General features: G+C 41.0%; 1 protein-coding gene across 1 annotated transcript in view; it reads left to right on the forward strand.

Annotated features, from left to right (window-relative positions):
- Positions 1 to 21,429, forward strand: part of GALNT14 (polypeptide N-acetylgalactosaminyltransferase 14) — a 296,209-nt gene that overhangs the window by 253,472 nt on the left and 21,308 nt on the right. The window contains exons 7-10 of the mRNA XM_026695635.2: positions 1,353 to 1,440; positions 4,091 to 4,175; positions 6,866 to 6,969; positions 16,959 to 17,085. Coding sequence (XP_026551420.2) covers positions 1,353 to 1,440; positions 4,091 to 4,175; positions 6,866 to 6,969; positions 16,959 to 17,085 — 404 coding nt within the window. The remainder of the gene's footprint in view (positions 1 to 1,352; positions 1,441 to 4,090; positions 4,176 to 6,865; positions 6,970 to 16,958; positions 17,086 to 21,429) is intronic.

Here is a 21,429-nt window from a genome sequence, read left to right on the forward strand (position 1 = left end):
TCCCCTTCCCTCCCCTTCCCTCCCCCTTCTCTCCCCTTCCCTCCCCCTTCTCTTCCCCTTCCCTCCCCTTCCCTCCCCTTCCCTCCCCTTCCCTCCCCCTTCTCTTCCCCTTCCCTCCCCCTTCTCTTCCCCTTCCCTTGCCTTCCACCACTAACTGCCCTGTGTGAAGAATCCAAAAGCAGAAAGAGAGGGAGGAAGGCACAGATTATCCTAAAAACATGAACTTTTCGACACCTAAGAATCTCTGTAAAAAGAGTAAAGAAGAAAAGTGAAATCTATCCTATAAACCTGTTCAGTTGGAATCTGCCTTCCCTTCCTCTCACCCCTATTATGGCTGTTGTATTTTAACTTTAAATAATAATATTTTTTACAATGTTTATATTGACTATAATCTGCAAGTTGAAAATCATTGTGATAAGTAAACAAATGGTTCCAAAATATGTATAATTCTCCATGAATTGATTGAACAAAATCTCTACCCTTTCTAAACAATGAACAGTAAATGTAAGGTTTGCAAAAAGTAATTATCATAGGAGATGATGTCTTGCTGTCTAAAAAATCATTAAAAACATTTTGACATGTTCTCCTTGGTTTTTATGAACGCTTATGTTCTTCATGTTACCATCCCACTTGAAATGTGATCTTTAACTCACAGAATTCCAAGACAGGACAGCTACTGGAATTCAATTGGTACTAGATTGGGTGTTTGGATTTGTTATTTGGTGCCTAATAAACTCATTCATCGGGCACCATTTATGATGGAAACTCATTCATACATAGGGGGACCTTCTTTCATAGGGAAGGATCCTATATCTATTTACTGATGCTTTCAGAAAAGATCTCAAAGTGGTCAATTAGTGCATAAATTCCTACTGCTGATCATATGAGAGCAGAAAAAGACTAAAATATACTAAAAAGATTCCCACATCACTATAGTAACATATGCATTAATTGAACTATGGCTCTGGTCATTTTTCTAATTTTTAACTCATTAAATAATGAATTGATTTCTTCTGAGAGAGGAATCCCTTTTTTAAATAATTTGCATGTTTTTTGTCATGTGGCAAAATAATAATATCCTATTACTTTTAATTCTTAACAGTATCCTACAAAGACTTCTCTCTTTTTGCCACTATCACTACCTTTGTAGTTGTCATCATTGCATCTGATGATATAATCATATTTTCCCCAGGTATTGTATGTATTAGTTTCAGAGCTTGGAAATGCAATAGGTCTTCCATATAATCAATAAGCAAAAGAAAGACACATAAATCATCTCCTATGGGCACATTTATTGTGTTAAAAAAACAATGGCTTTCAGAAATTTAACCTGCTTTCTTTGTTATAATCAGGATCCAACCCATGTAGTGAGTCCAGTTATTGATATCATCAATTTGGACACCTTTGCTTATGTGGCAGCTTCTTCAGATCTAAGAGGAGGTGAGTTTGTAATCAACCATAGACTCATTGTAGTTTCGACAAGTATATGAACAAAACGTATAAAAATGCTGAGTGGTGTGGAATTAAAAGAGCCATTCTGATAAGTATTGTTCATCATATGTAAATGAAATTACCTTTTTAAAAATGAGTAAATCACACACAACTTAAAATTTTAAATTTTATCCCCCAAGAAACCTACAGATGGTGTTCCTCTAACATGATATATACCATCATCTGCCAGCAATGCTCTTTTGGCTTCAATATCAGAATATTGCTACTTTTTCAATTTCTCAAAATAACATCGTTAGCAATATCCGAAGTCCACTACAGCTATAACCAGGCATTCAGGAATTTGAACTCACTTGGTGAGATCAATAAACAAATCAATAGTCAAATCAATTCTCACAATTTGGGAACCACAAAAAGCAAACACCACTAATTATCACCTACAACTGACAGCTCAAGGCACTCAATACTTTAATAATTCACAACCCAAACTGGACAATGTGTTTTAAGGCACTGATTGGCAAACACATTTGGATTCAAACCACCATCCAACTGAAAGCAGCTTCTTGCAACCAATCAGAAACAACAGGAATCTCAAGCTAACATAGGAATCAGACCCCATACTAAATCTATACTTACATCACTGGCCGCAACAATTTTATCCCTCAAGACGTTTACAGATGGTGTTCCTCTAACATAATATGTAGCATCATCTACCATGCTCCTCTGGCTTCCATGTGCTACAGAATTTACACAGAAGTATTAACAGACACAAGTTTGACATAAGGACTCCAAATATAAACCAAGTCAACACAGCATTTAAATTTAATTTAACTTAATTTAATTTATTCTATTCAGCTTCATACTGATTCTTGGTAGTGTAAACAAAAGCAACAAAATAATAAAAACCTCTTCTGTTCAATTGTGTCTGTTTTTTGGAGACTACCTGGACAAGTCCTTGCAATTTTCTTGGCAAGACGTTTCAGAAGTGGTTTGCCATTGTCATTGCCAACTTCCTAGGAAAAAAAAAAGAGTGGCTTATGGTCACCCAACTGCCTTTGTATCCAAAGCAGGTCTTGAACTCTTGCTCTCCTAGTTCTAGTCTGATGCTTTAATCCAGGGGTCCCCAATCCCAGAGCCATGGAACCACACAACTGGAGTTGATCAGTAGGCAAGTAAGCAAAACCAAAACTATCCCACCCGCCCACTTCTGGTCTGTGGAAAAATTGTCTTCCGCTAAACTGGTCCTTGGTGCCAAAGACTTTGAGGGCTGCTGCCTTAATCACGATATCAAATTAGCTCTCATAAAAAGTAGGTTACAATAATGGTTGAAAAAAATAAAAATAAACAACCAACCAGAGCTGGTGGCAAATCTGGCTAATCACCCCAACCCCAAATCTGGCAATTCTTCAGCCATTGTAACCCAAGGAGAACAGCCAGGTCTTTAAGACTTTCCAGAATGCCAGAAAGACGAGAGAAATAAAAAATATTGGGAATCTCATTACAAAGGGCAGGCTCCGCTACAGAGATAGACCACTATTGGGTTCCAAATAGATGACTTCAATGATTTTAGCACTCCAGCACTTTCAGATCACATGACATAGGCACTCCATAAATTAATCAGTCATAGCCAGCACCTTGAATCACACCTGCAAATATACCAGTAACCAGAACTCTGCTCCCAAACCAGTGGTGTCATATGGGCCTACCTGGAATGTCCATCACTGCTCATACTCATTAAACTGTGTGGTGCACTGGTTAGAATACAGTACTGCAAGCTACTTCTGCTGACCACCGGCTGCTTGCAGTTTGGCAGTTTGAATCTCACCAGGCTTAAGGCTTCATCCTTCTGAGGTAAAATGAAGATCCAGATTGTTGGGGGCAATATGCTAACTCAAAACTACTTAGAGAAGGCTGTAAAGCACAGCAGAGTGGTATATAAGTGTATTGCTATTGCTGGACCATTTGAAGCCATCCCACATAGAGTGCATTGCAGTAGTTCAGCAATGTAATGACTGCTATATGACTGGTATATGACTGACTGAAGGACCTCCTGATCTGAGAAAGACTACAACTGCTATATCAAATAAAGCTGTGCTGTGAAGATGCAGATGAAGCTGTGAAGTTGTAGAACTGGAGCTGTGAGTTCAGGAATATTCTAAGATTGAATACCATTATTAAATGGGAAAGTGGACCACATCCAAGGTTGAAGATGGAATTTCTTCAGTTCTAGGTGGTAGGTCAAGTCAGAAGATGATTCTTTTAGGAATGGCACTGAGGCAGAAACTTATCAACCTCACTCAGCCAGCCTCCCAGGACACTCCATCACAGATCTTAAATTAGCTATTTTGGAACAATTAGTGGAAAGACTGCTAAATATCAAAATAGCATTATAACAAGCACATTATTTTTTAGTGCATTACAAATTGTTAATTGATGACACACTTGTAATCTTTCCCCATGTGACATTCATCTGCATAACCACTTGTCAAGTAAGTTTAATCGATTTTGTTACTCTGAAAAGTAACTACCAAACTCCTGGTTGTTATTATTATAACTTAAATAATGGCCTTGCTTGAAAGTTCATGATTGCAACTGTTTAACATCTGTTCCTTAATATTTTTCTATGCATTTCATATTTTAGGATTTGACTGGAGTCTTCATTTTAAATGGGAACAACTTTCTCCAGAGCAAAAAGCCAAGCGAACAGATCCCACAGAGGCCATCAAGTACGTGACTAGATTAAAAATAGGAAACTCAAAGCAACCCATGATCTTTTTTGAAGTGGGAAAGGGTCAATTGCCTACTGAGGAGAGTGCCAGCTGATTGTTGACCCTAAGCACGCTAAGCTATTGGAAATCTTTTCTGAAACTTCAGTTGAAGGAAGTCTAAACACACATATTTAACCATTGTTTCACGAGAACATTTTCGATTACCAATACTTTTACTAATTAGAAGCAAAAGAAGCATACAAAACACAATGGGATACATGCAGCACTGAACAAGTTGTATTTATGACTGGTGCTCAGTCCCAGCACCTTCACAGTCATATGTTCATGATCTGGGTGCTTGATAATCAGCTTGCACCTAAGATGGTTGCAATGTCTCGCAGTCATGTGATTGCCATTTGTGACCTTCCCTATCAGCTTCCCACAAACCAAGTCAGTTGGGGAACCGGTAGGGAAGGTGACAAGTTGCTCTGGTAAATTGTTCACTCTTCCCCTGCACCTTGCTAGCCATCTGCACTCCCTTCCCTACCCAGCTGCAGCCATGTTCAGCTGCACTCATGTCGCATTTTCTTTTCTTTTCTTTTCTTTTCTTTTCTTTTCTTTTCTTTTCTTTTCTTTTCTTTTCTTTTCTTTTCTTTTCTTTTCTTTTCTTTCTTTCTCCATCTCTCACAATGTGACTGGACACGGAACGAATTGCCATAAAAATTATTTTTAAAACAATCAAACATACAAAAATATTATAAAAGGGTAAGAGAGAGCATCAATTTATAAACAATGGAGCCATCTAATCAAATTAACGTTCCTTTGCAACCTCCAGGCCTGTTGACACAACCAAATCTTAAAGGAATTTCAGAAGATTGGGAGAGATAGGGTTCATTTCACCTTGAGGGGGCAGGGTGATGTTTCACAGAGTCGGTGCTATGGCTCACCTCCTGGCTCCTTTACAGATGAAATACACAATGTATTTTTTCTGCCAGAAATCAGGGCAGATGTAATCTGGAAGAAGTGGTCCCCTCAAACAGTCCAGCCCCGAAGCATGGAAGGCTTTAAAAGATAAAATGTAGCACCTTGAATTGGACCTAGAAGCAAACTAATAAGAAATGCAGCTTGTGTAGCAAAGATGTAACATGTGCTTCTCTAGGGGTACACAACTGCTGAAGCTTCTGGATATTTTTCAAGCAAGCATTCAACATCACCATAGTCCGGGAAGTGACTACAGCATAAGTGATCCTGAGGAGACTCCCAATCCAGGATGGAGTGCAATTGATGGACAACACTAAATGGTGCAATGGCCCTCCTAGCCAATTCTGTTACCTACTCTTCAAAGTAGGTGTCAACAAGTCCAGGAGCAACTCCAGGTTGCGTACTTGGTGTGTTCTAGACAGTGCAACTCAATCCAATATCAAAGATGCTATCTTTGCCCCAGAATCGGCATGCTCCGAAACCCAGAACCACAGTCTTGCCAAGACTCAGTTGAAGCCTGTCATTTCCATCCAGTCCCCACTGTCTCTAGAAATTGGGATAAGACATCGACAGCATACCTTAATTTGTCAGGGATAGAGATATAATTGGATATCACCAGTGTACTGTTGATACTAACTGGTAATGTATGAGCTCACCCAATATTTGTATACATGCACACACACATGCACATTCAAACACACACAGAGAGAAAATGGCATTTCTGAACTTTTTTATTAATCACAGTTTAGAAGTGCTGAAAAATCCCTTTGAGACAGCAAACAGATGACTGAAGAAAGTATGTACCACACAAAGTGGCTGGCATGGCAGGCATAGAGCACAATTTCTTGTGCATCTCATCTTACTCAGTATTCCTTTTTTTACCTTTGTTCTCAGCTAATCAAGAGGAAAGGGGAGAGAGGAGGAATAGCCATTTTGAAATCAAAATTGAACCAATTACAAAGGCCTCCTGAATAAGTGTTGTCCTCCTAAATAAGTGTTACTCCCTCAATTAACATGAGGCTTCTATCAGGACAGGTACAGAGCCCCTGTGAAATAAATGTCTTGTAAATAGCCCCCAAGGGCTAAATGCATTTTTAGCTTGTAAAGCTATAATCAGGGCTGCAAACTTCAGGCTGGTAGGGGTTGTGCTGATAAATGCATTAGCCACACATTGCATGCTGGGGGAAAGTTATGACAGGAAAATACCAAAAGCTTTTAAACCATTACTTGGACCCATCAATATTTGTATGCAGGTGGAATCTTTTTTTGGATCACAGACTGCATTGAGTCAGGGCTAATATTTTAAGGGACCAAACATCCATCATGAGATAAACTCACAACGCTTAGGCAAGATCCCTGTCATCTACTTCTTAAAAATTCACTTTTGTGGACATCTGAAAATCCACATAAACTTCAGTTACATAAATGAATTAGGGGAACTTGTCAAATTCCTGCAAGCTGGCAGGAATAGCCAACATGCAGAAGATAGGCTCAAGATCTAGAAAGATCATGACAGATCTCACTGGGCCCTATCTTACAAAATTAAATTCAACATAGAGAAAAACAAAGGTTTTGCACTAACTGTGGGAATCATCTTGAATTCCTAGAGCAGAGGTCACCAACCTGTGGGCCACGGCCAATTTGCATGATTAGCTATTTCACATACCTATTTTTTTCTGCAGAAGAATTGAAATTATATCTTTCTTCTTTCTTTCCCAACCATTCAGGACTCCTATCATTGCTGGGGGGCTTTTTGTGATTGACAAGGCCTGGTTCAACCATTTGGGAAAATATGATGCTGCAATGGACATCTGGGGTGGAGAGAATTTTGGTAAGTCACTACAACTTTGCAGTTGTTGGCAAAGGTTTTTTAAAAGAATTAAGGGGAGAGTTTTGTAGATCTGGATTTAAGAGCCTGTATAATAAAGTGGTTAAATGTTGGACTGGCACCAGGGAGTCCAAGGTTCTACTTTACCTTCTGCCCTCATCTGCACACTAGGTTTAAGGAATGTAGACTTGGCCTTGGGAATGGGGAAGGCATGAGTGACTCATTATCAGAAGACTTTCAGAAAGATGACTTAGTGAGAAAGAAGAAAATGTGAGAAAGAAAATCAAAATAGCTCCACTTTCATTTTATTTGGTATAAGATGAGGCAGGAAGAAACTCTGACCAGCTTTTAAGATTGCCCTGCAATTATAAAAAGCATCCCTGGAATTATGTTTGTTTCTTGACTATGCCTACTTCAAAGAGCCTATACAGAGCGACGTGGGCCAGGTATCTGCCTCAGCCCAAATCACCTTGTAGGATTATTGTTGTGGGGAAAAATGGGAGGAGGGAGGATTATTGCTGCTAACTATGCCAGTTTTCACCCCTGAAAAGAAAGTAGGACATAAATCTAACCCATAAATATCAGTGAAAAAAAATATCTTCTCTGCATAATGGGAGGTTTGAATGTTTAGATTCCTCATGTTCTGTGGTTTTTAGTTCCACTGTTGATGAGATATTTTTGTTTTTAATCCACCATACACATTTGGAAAATTATGTGCCACTCAGAATCAGTGGGATTGGAGAAGCTTATCAGCCCTGTAAATCAATCAATCAATCCCAGTTATGATTTGCCAGAATTCAAAATGAACAAACTGTTTCGGTGCCTTTGTTAAAGTGCGATCAGTACATTCAAAACTCCATTATTGCCAGTTCCTTTGTAATCCATTGACAAAACTGGCTACTCATGTGAAGAAGCAGAGAGTCTTTTAGGAAGAAGACAGGTGAAGGAAAAAAAGGTTAGATGCTTCTGGTACTGCCACAACAGCAGATGCTGAGAAATTTTAAGAGAAAGAAATGGGCCATAACAGAGTTAATTCAGAAGGTCTGGTAGGGGTTTCCCATGGGATGCCTCTAATTAGTGCAGTATATTGTGCTAACATGTCACCTGACAGAACTAGCTGTTCTTCTGGGGAAAACTTTTTATTGTGGCCATGGGAGGGCCTGTTACATGGGTGGATTCTTAGCATCTGTTGTGTTTTCTGGATGGTTTATGCTCTGACAGCATTTTTTGTTTGTTTTTAACTCCCTGGTACCCACAGGGAGCACTTCAACATCTAAGTCAATAAAGGGAAGTTAGAAGCAATAAATCCAGGCAAGGGCTTGACTGGGTGCATCATGTTCCAAGGGGGTAATATTGCTGCTCCTTTCAATCTGCTCCTTTATTTTGACTTCTGGCTTATAGGAAACAAGCGTGCGTGCCAGCCCACATTGCTCAATTCTTTTGGCTTAGCTCAAAAATGCCAATTGGTTTCTAAGCTACATACAAGATTCTAGCATTAGACTAGTCTTTACAAAGCCCTCAGTGTCTTGGCCCTTTGATGTCTTCAGGACAAATCTTCCATATGTCCTTCCCCATATACTTCAGCTGACAGCTGGGCCATTAACATTAGATCTTTCAGCAATAAGAAGGCAGGCAGGTAGCTGCTGTGAAAAGCCTTTGTGGGGTTGGGCTATACTCAAGAGAGCAGAAAATTTTCCATGTACAGATTATTTAGGTAGTTCACAAAAACATAGTTCTTTCACAAATATTTCATTGAGAATTAATGGTCTATATTTTATTTTGGCTCTACAGTATTGTATAGAAGCTTCAGAACTTGTTGTTTGTTTGGATTTTGAAGACTATTTTAAATGGTCTTGCATTTGCAGCTTGCTTCAAATATTGTTTGCTACCCAGAGAACCTTTTAAGCACTAGGTCAGTGGTCCCCAACCTTTCTGGCTTGACGGCTCAGCTTGGGGGCTGGGGGGGGGGATAAGTGAATTTCTCTAAGAAATTCCAAGATTCTTGAAGGGGAAAGGTAGTGACATTTGCTGCTGTTGTGCCTGCCTAGAAGGGTTGATCAAATTGTGTGGATTTTTATTGCTGCTTTTATTTGTGGCTGCAACAATGCTACAGAACAGAGGAAGCTAACGGTGCTACAGCTTTGAAAAAGGAAGGGAGGCATGGAGATAGCAGAGAAACTGATCTTAAGCTGGCACTAATACTTTGACACCTCAAGGGAGTGTGGTTAGTAAGGAAAAATAATCCCTGTCTTCATAGATGCAACAGCTTAGTGAGCCAGTGAAACAGATGCTCCTGTTCTGTGGCAATCCCATCCGTTGTCTCCCTCTTTCCTTGAAGTGTTGCACATTAGTGTGTTATTATACAGTACATTTTCTTTTTTTTAATAAGCAGGGATTGTGTATACAAATAGTTGTGGGGCATGCTGCTTCTTGATGAATTGTCCTTTTTGACTGAAATTTCCTGTCACCAAGGAAATCAAGGTCATATAATCAAGCAGTCCCCAAAGTATCAGTGCTAAAAATGGAAAACCAACCTGCCCTTTTGTGTTTGTGTAATGGAACTGCCCCAATAGCCTGAAAAAGAAAAAAGGAAGCTTGCTGGAGTCATGCAGGAAGAACATGCATATGGATAACAGGCTTGGGGATCAATGCAAAGCAATGACTGTGTTTTATGATCATGATTTATCACTTGTTGTTTGTATGTACACTGAAAGCTTATTACTGGAGACAAATTCCTTGTGTGTCCAGTCAAGAATTCTATTCTATTCTATTCTATTCTATTCTATTCTATTCTATTCTATTCTATTCTATTCTATTCTATTCTATTCTATTCTATTCTATTCCATTCCATTCCATCCCATCCCATCCCATCCCATCCCATCCCACCTCACCCCACCCCACCCCATCCTACCCTATTCTACCCTACCCAACTCTACTCCACTCCACTCCACTCCACTCCACTCTATGAAACAAATCTGGAAAGATAAAGCATGGTTCTTTTTTGAAAAAAAAAAAAGAAGACAATCTCCTGTTGAAATCTTCTGTAAATTCAAAACAAGAACCTATAATAAAAGAATTCAACTTTCCTATCTCAACAGGGACAGGACAGAAAAAAGTACTGACAATTTTCAGCTTTGGTATTGGAGAAAATTGAGAGAGGTAGAAGGAAAGAAATAGGATGACCATCAGTAAGATGTCTGGACTCCATGATTTTGGCAATAGTCACTCTGTGGGAAGATCTAAAGGGCCAAGCTAGGGACAGATAAGCCTGGATAAGAACTGTCTGTGTGGTTGTTAAAGGTCAACACCAACTTGATGGCATGTAACCAATCAGTCAATCAATGAAAAGTTCCCTTCAAGTTTTAATAACTGTTATGTATTAGCATACTTACCTGCAATTGGTCGGTCCGTGGTAGTGGGAATTTTGAAGAGTCATCACTGGCCACAGCCGCGAGCAGCCCGACTATAACAAGGGCTGCCGTGGTTTCTTCGTCTCTCAGTCCTATACGGAAGTAAAACAGATTGAAATTATGCTGGTGTTCTGAATCTCATTCCCGCGACTTAACACTGGTGACGAAGGTGGGATACTGAGACAAAGGGAACCAGCTAGCACGTGGCAACCAATGAACACCGGCAACACATCAAAGCGACATGGCCGGAAACAACACACCATCCCGCACCATTCGACCCAGCAACCGAAGACTGGGAATCGTACATCGACTGATTCCTCATGTTCCTCAAAGGAAGCAACCTCCATAATGTATCTGAAAACAGGAAGAGAGCTGTATTCCTAGCCCGTTGTGGTCCAGCGGTATTTAAGATGGCCAAAGCATTAGCCGCATCCACCAGTGTGAAAACGATGGCCTGGCCAGACCTGGAAAATTACTGAGGGCTCACTACACACCAACCGTTTCCTGCTTAATCAAAAGACATGAATTTTATCGACATGATCATAAAGAAGGTGAGAGCATCGGCGATTTCATTGCAACACTGCAGGACATCGCCAGAGCAAGTGAATTCCTAAACTTGGATGAAGCCATGAGGGACCAAGTGGTCCTGGGACTGAGAGACCTTACACTCCAGGGCCAATTATTAACAAAGCCCAAAATAATGCTAAAAGAAGCAATAGAGGAAGCTACCGCAGCAGAAGCAACACAGAAATCAGTGGCCGCCATGCAGAAGACGAACAAAGTGACACCGGAGACCCCAAAGAATACCACCACAACCCACCACGAGGACATCGAGTCCTCATCAGAAGACAGTGAGGAAGAAGAAGGGGTAAATCAACTCTGGGCAGAACAGGGCACAAAGGACTGGAACGGAAAAAGGAGAGAATTTCATTGTGCCAGTTGCGAGGTGAACCATCCACATTCTGAGTGCCGTCTCCTAGATGCCATCCACAAACACTATGAACGGCGGGGACATATTGCTAGGGCATGCTGAAGATGGAACACACACATACACACCTGAGAGAGAGAAAGACAAACAGGGAGCCATTGGACCAAGACAATAGAAGCAGGCGAGGGAAAGAAACAAGCAATGGAAAGGAAGAAACACACCAGACAGTGACCATCGGACACTCCAGCATAACAAATGCCAAGAAAGTATATGTCCAGGTCACCATAGAAGGCCAGCCGTGCTGGATGGAAGTGGATTCAGGCTCATACTTGTCAATGGTATCATGGGACACCATAAAAAGACTGATACCAGACATGAGCTGGGAAGAACTCGAAAAACAAACACTAACACTGAAAGACTACCAGGGGAACAAAATCCCCATAGTAGGTACCAGAAAATTCAAGGCAACATTCAAAAAATATACCAAAATTCTTCCATTAACCATAGTTGACCAGAACTGACCCATCCTTTTGGGACTCGTATGGTTTGCACCATTAGGAATCGAGGTCACAGGGATAAACAGCATAACCAAAACAGAGTGGGAAGACGACCTGATGGAAAAATTCTGAGACGTATTCAACGGGGAACTGGGAAAGTACTAGGGGTCCCCAATTTCCTTTAGTCTAAACCCAAATATAGCCCCCATAAGACTGAAAGTGAGGTGGGTTCCTTTTGCACTAAAACCAAAAATCAATGAGCAATTGGATAAACTCATCGCACAAGGGGTTTTAGAACCAATTGACCATGCTAAGTGGGAAACCCCAATTGTTACACCAATTAAACCGGGTGGGTCGGTGCACATCTGCAGGGACTACAAAGCAACCCTTAGCCATGCACTACAACAAAGCGCATATCCGGTTCCAGTGGTACAGCATCTATTACATTCCGGGGGGGGGGGGAATATTAGCAAAACTAGACCTTGCACAGGCATACCAACAGTTGCCCGTTGACCCCAAAACAGTGGAAGCCCAGGTAATTGTGATGCAAAGGGGGGCATTCAAATATAACAGACTACAATTTGGTGTCAGCATTGCCCAAAGGTGTCCCAAAGCTTCATGGAACGCCTATTGCAAGGGATAAAGGGGGTGGTACCATACTTTGATGATGTTCTAGTATCCTCCAGGAACAAAGAACCACTACGTGATCGCCTAAGGGAAGTCCTAGGCAAATTCAAGGAGGCAGGACTAAAAGTAAAAAAAGGAGAAGTGCTAAATAGCCACCAATAAAGTTGAATTCCTAGGATACCTTATAGACAGTGAAGGAATCCACCCCATTGAAAATAAAGTCAGAGCAATCAAGGAAGCCCCCAGACCCACAAATAAAACCGATCGATCTACAAGCTTTCTTAGGACTCATTAACTTTTATAATATATTCCACCGCAGAAAGCAACCATTGCGGAAGCACTACACAGGTTGCTTGACAGGAAAGCAACCTGGTCCTGGGGGCAACGAGAAGAAAGGGCATTCCAGGAGATAAAAAACTTGATCACATCAGACCGCGTACTAATACAATACAGCGAGACACTTCCAATAACACTAACCTGCAATGCATCACCTTTCGGTGTCAGTGCTGTACTCAGCCATGTACTACCCCATGGGAAAGAAGCACCCATAGCCTTCTATTCAAAGACTCTGTCAAAGCCGAGTAGAACTACAGTCAACTAGACAAAGAGGTATTGGCCGTTGTCACAGGAATAAAATGTTTCCACAAATATATCTACGGGAGAACCTGCACACTTAGCACAAGCCACTCCTGGGCATAATCGCAGGAAACAAAGCTACACCTAATATATTATCACCACAAATGACAAGGTGGTCAGAATTCCTGGCTGCCTATAACTACAAACTGACCTACTGACCCGGAAAAGACATAAATCATGCTGACGCGCTTAACTGTTGCCCTCTACCTGACATAGAAGGCAATCCAGCACCAACCACATCTACACTACAAATAGAGACATTAGAAAATCTAGCTGTGACGGCAGCAGACATTGCTAGGGAAACAGCTAGAGACAAAACCTTGGAACGGATTTTAAATTGGGTAGGAAAAGGATGACCAGAAACTGAGAGCTACAAGACCACCAAATTGTTCTGGAATAGACAAACAGAATTCTCAATGCTAAAGGGATGTGTACTATGGGGGGATCAGGTGGTCATACCGGGTGTTTTAAGGAAACGCATACTTGAATTGTTACATGAGGGACACCCGGGTATTGTAAAAATGAAATCCCTGGCAAGAGGTTATGTATGATGGCCAAGGATGGATAAGGAAATAGGGGACTGGGTGGCATTGTGTAAACTCTGCCAGGAATCTAGGCCAACACCCCCCACAGCACCAAAACACGAATGGGAAAACCAAGGGGACCATGGTCAAGACTACACATTGATTTTGCAGGCCCAACCAAAGGATATACATTTTTAATAGTCGTAGACGCTTATTCCAAATGGCTAGAAGTAAGCATCATGCACTCCACCGCAACAGAAGCCATCATTAGACAGCTCAGAAATTTTTTTGCAACACATGGCTTGCCAGATCTAATTGTATCTGACAATGGGCTACAATTCACGGCAACAACATTTGAGGAGTTTTTAGCACAACATGGGATAAGGCACACACTGACAGTGCTGGGACACCCAGCCATGAATGGATAGGCAGAATGCATGGTACGTTACACGAAGGAAGCATTACAAAAGCTGGGACCTGGGACACACAAGAAACGATAGATAAGCTACTAAGCATTCAGCACATGACACCCAGTGCCACAACAAATAAAAGTCCAGCAGAATTACTAATGGGGAGGAAACTAAGATCACACCTACACAGACTACACCCCACATATAGCCCAGGAAAACCAGCAGATTCCTCCATTAATTGCCGCACATTTCAAACAGGGGACCCAGTATACACAAAAAATCTCATGGAGGAACCATTGTGGATACCAGAAAAAGTGACCCAGATAACTGGACCCCATTCATACAGGGTAGAAACCGAGGACAGGAGGAGCTGGAGGAGGCATGTAGACCAGCTCAAAACTAGAGCCATGAAGGGAAACCTAAACAGACCCATGGAAGAGGGGGGAGACCCCTCAAACAGACAAAACACAAGTAGAAAGGGAGGGGAAGACCCTCCATGAACAAGAGAAATAACAGAACAAACCCTGACAACTACGCAACAACCACTACTAACAGTAGTCCCGATTGGGAAACGCAAACACGTACCTGAGGCCAGGGAAGAAGGCAGGTCGGGGAGACAGGAACAGGTCCAGAAGGATAGTGGGAAAGCAGCCCCTGGTGGGAGCGGCTCAACCAACTCAACCAGCCAGGAAATTCCTGGCAGGAGCGACATGGCCATCTCAACCTTCCAGGAGCTTCCAAGAAGACGGAAGGAAGGAAGAACAGATCCGTCCGAACAGTCCAGAGGCCAACCCACAACTGAGTTGCGGAGGTCCAGTCAAACCCATAAAAGCCCTGCCTACCCACGTGATTATGTAAGGTAGGCGAGGCTCAGATTGGTTGGACCGGACCAGATGGGGAAGGGTGTTATGTATTAGCATACTTACCTGCAATTGATCAGTCCGTGGCGGCGGGAATTTTGAAGAGCTGTCACTGGCCACAGCCACGAGCAGCCCGACTATAACAAGGGCTGCCACGGTTTCTTCGGCACTCAGTCCTATGCGGAAGTAAAACAAATTGGAATCATGCTGGTGTCCTAAGTCTCATTCCCGCTACTTAACACTAATAATAATAATACTAATAATAACACTAATATAGCCTGTATCCTAATTTGCAGAGGATGCATCTTCTCTTTAAAGTCATCCTCTGTTTGAAAGGCTATACAAGCCATGAGTAAGTTAAAGATAAAGAATATTAAAAAGGTAGAACAGCTATTACATTATTCTACTCCATAATTGGTACTGGGATGACAGGTAGAAAAGACATGAAAGTTACTTAATCACCGTCATTATTATTATATTTATTATTTGTTAAATTTGTCTTCCCACCATGATGAGATGCATAGTATTTCTGTTCAAATAAAACTATATGGGATTGGCATTTAGTGTACAGAGAGGTATTTTTTTCTTCTGGGCCTTGTCAACATCCACACAGGCAACACTAAGGCAGATTTTTAACCTGCAGCAAAATTTGAAACCTCATAGATTTCACAATGGGAAAGCACCTTTTGAAATAGAGCCAGATTCTGACTTAGCTGTTAAGCGTGGGCTATTTAGGTGAAACAGCTTTATTTCCGTAATGTCAGTCTGTACTTTGATACATCTCAATGGGCCTTCTTACTGCTTTAACCAAAAACTGGTTACATCCTTCTGGCAATTGACTTCACACTGGGGGAAAGAATTGGATGGGCTGGCCTACTTCTACTCTGTGTCAGTTTCTTGTTTGTAAATTCTGACCTGATGTCCAATCTTCAATTATTTTGTTAGAATTCCTCCTTCTTTCCTTGGCAAAAGTAAGCAAGATTCGATACGTTGGCATCTTTTATTGCCCCCGATCTCATTGTTGCAATTATATTCATTTTGCCTCCTTGTCTGATTCTCTTTTTTTCCCCCAACTTGCTAGTAAAATCAGGATTTGCCACAAAGGGCATGGTTTCTGTATTATGCAGGGTCCCAATAATTACAGGAATTAGGAATTAGCATGTTTCTCTTGAGAATAGAGAATACCTTTATTGTCATTGCATTCCACGAATACAATGAAATTTGAAAGCTACTCCACCACAGTGCCCCAAACTCCACATCACAATCACACTACAGAGTATTTAAAAATTAAAATAATTAAAACAACAACAACAACAACAACAACAACAACAACAATAATAATAATAATAATAATAATAATAATAATAATAAACCTAGTCTAAAACCTGTCTAAAACATTTAGTAAGTTAAATAGTTTAAAGTAGTTAATAATTGAAGTAAACTAAGGGGCCTGCTTATAAACTCACTATGGATCAGAGGTGATATTCAGCAGGTTCTGACCAGTTCTGGAGAACCGGTAGTGGAAATTTTGAATCGTTCAGAGAACCGGCAAATACCACCTCTGACTGGCCCCATCCCCATCTATTCTCTGCGTCCCAAGTTCCAGTGGATCGGCTGGGTCTTCTTTTGTTGCCTTGCACAGGAGAACACAGCTCGAAAGCAAGTTAGTGGGGTGGGGAAGGAATGGGATTTTGCAGTAACCTTCCCCCAGGAGTGGGGTGGGAATGGGGATTTCGCAGTAACCTTCCCCTGGAGTGGGGTGGGAATGGAGATTTTACAGTAGCCTTCCCCTGCCATACACACCAAGTCATGCCCACCAAGCCATGCCTACAGAGCTGGTAGTAAAAAAATTAGAATCCCACCACTGCTCTGGATATCATCATTGTTCAATGTTATATAGAGAGTTCAAATTAATAAATATCAGGCTGGCAGTAAAGAGCTTTGGAAAGCACTTCAGACGGCAGATTGCCCAGAAAAGTTCTTGCTCACAATAATGGGTTTGCACGGTTTGATGTGAGAAAGGGAAAAGTTAGGGATAAGCCAAAATCCCATCTGGTCTTGGAGTTTAAAAAAATCTGAAGTTGAGCCTGTCTTTCATAGAAATCTCTTTCCGAGTGTGGATGTGTGGCGGGAGCTTGGAAATCATCCCCTGCAGTCGGGTTGGCCATGTCTTCCGGAAGAAGCACCCTTACATCTTCCCAGAAGGAAATGCCAACACTTATATAAAGTAGGTTTGGTGGGTTTTTTTCTTTTCTTTTCACATACTTCTCACTGAAAGTGAAATAAATTCTACAGAAGGTCGTAGGTCCCAAGATCACAACCCAATGTGGGATGTGTAAAAGTGTGGGTTTAATGCTATACGGTAGTCTTCGACTACAACAGTTCATTTAGTGACTGTCATGCCCCCATTGGAATCTGATTTGGAGGGGGAGGCCGAGCAGCTGAGAGGGAGTGGGAGTGTGGCTCCATTGGCTGTGGAAGAAACTGGGGAAGGGCAAAGTCCGGCTGGGCAGAGCAGGAGAGAGGTAAAGCAAAAGAGAGGGAATTCGAAGGAAGAGCCAGCCCCCACCTTCATCCTAGGGCACACAGGGAGGAATGGAGACGGGAGCAACATGAGTTGCATGGCTTATGGGGGAGGAAAGGGCCTTGATTCCCTTCATTAGCTGCAGCTGGGAACACAGTGTTTAAAAAGGGAGGCTGCACACAGCAAAGTTGTTGGGAGCAAATCGTGAATTATCTGGTATTGTCGAGGCTTGTCTGAATTCCTGCCATCTTCCCAACTGTGTGTGTTTTGCTGGGCTTTCAAGTCTGCAATTCCTTCTCCAGCCCTGTCAGGTTAATTACTGCAGTGTGGTTTGTGTTGATTTTTATTTACAGTTCGTATGTACTTTGTTTTCGGACTCAATTTCCTCCACTTAAGGACTGTTTCTTGGGAGAGTTTTTTCTCCAGCCGAAGGTAACCTGGGCATTGGGGGTAATGTTGGAGGTATTAAAGGGACACTTCTTGCTTATTTGACTGTGTTGCTTTTGTGCCACGCCCTGGGTCATCATAGTGACCATTCAAAGTTACATCACTGAGAAAAGTTACTTATGACCACTTCACACTTATGACCTATGCAGCATCCCTGTGGTCATGTGATCAAAGTTTAGGCGCTTGGCAGTTGACTCACATTTATGACTGTTACAGTGTCCTTGGTCACACAAACACATTTTGCAACCTCACGAGCAAAATCAATGGAGAAGCCAAATTCACTTAACAACCACATTACTAACTTAATAACTGCAGTGATTCACTTAACAATGATGGCAAGAAAGTTATAGAAAGTTATAGAATGGAGCAAAATTCTTTTAACAACTGTCTCACTTAACAACATACATTGTGGGCTCACATTGTGGTCATAAGTTGAGGACTATCTGTAGTTTAACTAGCACATTAGGAAGAATGAAGAATTGAAAAATTGTTTGTAGGGGAACAGCAGAAGTTCTAAAAAGTAGAAGTATTGTGTGATGACCCAGGTTGGGGATACAAAATAAACACAGTCACAAAAACCCAGTGAAGCCCCTTTTATTCCTTCACTTTGCTTCCAAGCTCCAAATATCCTTCATGGAAGACAAAAAAGCTCCTACACAAGCACTTACAAGAAAGATGGAAAATATAACACAAACCAGACAAGATAAGGGCTGGAGGACATCCACAGATAACAAAACACACACTGGGAAGGATGCCAAACTCAGAGAGGAACCATAAACTAGAGATATTTCTATGCTTTGTTTCCAGTGTTCGCCTGTACGCATGTCCATCCTCTTATTCAGTTGTCACAGCTGCATCCCATGAAGAGGATCAAGGCCCTCTCCTCCTGAGTAGACCACAGGATAAGCAGATCCTTATCCTCTCCTCCCTGAATTCCCTAGGATGGAGAAGGGATGGGCCTGGGTCCTCCTCTGACTGCCCAGCCAGCCTCTGCCTTTCCCCAGCCTCCTCCACAACCTCCAGAGCCACACTTCCACTCCCTGTCAGCTGTTCCTCCTCTGACTCAGAGTCAGTCTCCACCAACGGCATGATATATTGAGGAGAATAGAATGGGAGTGTCAATGCTACTTTCTTAATATGAAAATTGTCCCGCTCAGTGAGGCCTTCAAAACATGGCTACATGTGAGTACTGTTGATGTGCTCAGCATTTGGTGGAATCTAATTTTTGAAGTATTTGCTAAGAATGCCAATGAAATTATGATTGTGCATTATATACAGATGGCTGTTCTGAGGTCAGTCTAAGTGGTACCTTTAAAGTGAGATGTAGGCAGACTCACTAAAGGGATTTCCTTCCTCCATAGAATATCTGAATTTCTTCTAATGTCATGGTGCTCAGTGGACATGTCCTATATTTTCTAATCATGGCCACTTTGATTTGTGCTAAAGAGGTTGAAAGTAAACACGTGCCATGTACTGGAAAAGTCTAACCTCATTGCTATTGACATCAGGCCTAATAATAGGACCTTTAAAAAAAAATCCCATTGCTCATTACCTAATTTAACTATTTAAGGGCACTCAATAGAGTCAAAGGGGATAGTTGCTGAGTTGGTTCTCCACTCAGATTACTGGAAAATCTGTCACTGTGTTTAAAAAGAGCCCCAAATATTCAGGCATGTGCATGTAAAATAATCTCTGCAGCAGTGCAACTGCCATAAGAAAATGCACATTAATTTCACTTTGGAACCTTGTGGTGCTGAATGTAGGTAAAACAATATTGGTTGTTTTGGGGTTCTTCAAAAATATTAAAATGGTGCATGAGGTAATAGAAATCCCATCTCCAGGTCGTATGGACATTCCAGGACATTTGTGCAAAGTATAGTTGCGAACTTTCTTGTTTGTTTTTATAGATGGAGCAAATATATGGCATTCGTTTTGAGCAGCAGCATTCCATTGCTACAGTGGAGCTACAGATGGATATTGGGTTGTTTTTCTCTCTTTTTTTAGAAGTTACACTACTCAGCAAGTTCTCTGATCAGCTTCATATTTGGGATTGCAAGTCTGCTTATGGATAGTTAATCAAAGCAGTAGAGCAGATGAAAAGAAATTGCAAAGGGAAGAGGGAATGTAGCCTACCTGAATAGACCTTGATCAAACTTTAAATGAATAAGGTGAACCTTGGAGAGCAAGAGGGGTGGGGGAAACAAACAGGAGACAGAATGAATAATGAAATCATCCCAGTGAAGATCTAAGAGCCCCAACTATTGGATTACATATACTTCTTCATATATCTCTATTAGCTGCTAGACACTAACTCAAGTATGTCAAGGTTGCTCATCAGAGGAACAATACCTATGCTTCTAAGTGCAAAATTCATACATCATTCACTAATCTTTTTGCAAAGCAACACTCTAGATATTCTTAAAGAATAGGGAGAGAGATTCACAAAAACCCACCAATTATATTCATTTGTTAATGTATGAATTGAAAAACCTACCATTTTTGCAATGCTTGAGTGTGTGGAATGACAATATTGTTCTGTTTGTTTATTATACTGCTTTCTGCCGAAACCTGGAAGATTCCTTTTTTAGGCCTGTGTAAAACATGAAAATTATCCAGCCAAAATACCGAACAAACTGTAATAAAAAATTGAATTAGTGTTACTTTCTGCTGATAAAATGCAAAACACAGCCTTCCTGCATTATATTGCACTAAGGCTTTCTATCAGGCCTTTATATGGAAGTCTTCTACTGCAGTTAATCAATCTTAGAAATACATATAGTTACTTTAATGATTGCCATTAAAGTAGAGATGTCAAGTTTACACTTCCACACATCTGAAAGAATCTGTTCTAAACCAGATCTAAATCATTGTACAGCCCTTTAATAAATACCAGTAAGGCAGTCCTTTTCTATCAGTTTAAATGGGCCCATTTCTTTTTAATAAATCATTTTTTTTCTGGTATATGTTTAACAGTTATCTATATGAAAAGAAATTATATAATTTGATTGAGGATTTTTCAATCAAATACGCCATGAAAATATTATCCATTGCCTTTGTATGAATCTTAATTTACTGTCTGATAAACCTGGATTCAGAATCAAAGAAATATTGCAAAGGTACCTGTAATATTTTTGGCATTCTGATGCCTTAACCTAGGTTGCCACAGTCAAACAGATGGATATTTCAGGCTTGTAATTCCTCACATCTGTACATGCTGTTTGACTGTGGCAAACTAGGTTAAGGCATCAGAATGCCAAAAATATTACAGGTACCTTTGCAATATTTCTTTGGTTCTGAATCCAGGTCAAGTGAAAGTGAAAACTTAGCAAATGGGATGTTTGCAGGTACATGGAGTACCTGCAAACATCCCATTTCCTAAGTTTTCACTTTTCCTTTATTACAACTGGGGAACCAGCTAGGAAGGTGCAAGAAATCTAACTTACCATTTCTGAATGGTAGGCCTCAACTTACAACAGTTCATTGAGTGACTGTTCAAAGTTATAATGGCATTAAAAAAGAGTGACCATTTTTCACAGTTACAATCTTTGTACTGTAGCACCCCCATGATCATGTGATCAAAATTCAGGTATTGGGGAACTG

This window comes from Pseudonaja textilis, chromosome 1 (assembly GCF_049901715.1).
Source record: "Pseudonaja textilis isolate UNSWEBS1 chromosome 1, rPseTex1.2, whole genome shotgun sequence".
In the NCBI taxonomy this organism is placed as follows: Eukaryota; Metazoa; Chordata; class Lepidosauria; order Squamata; family Elapidae; genus Pseudonaja; species Pseudonaja textilis.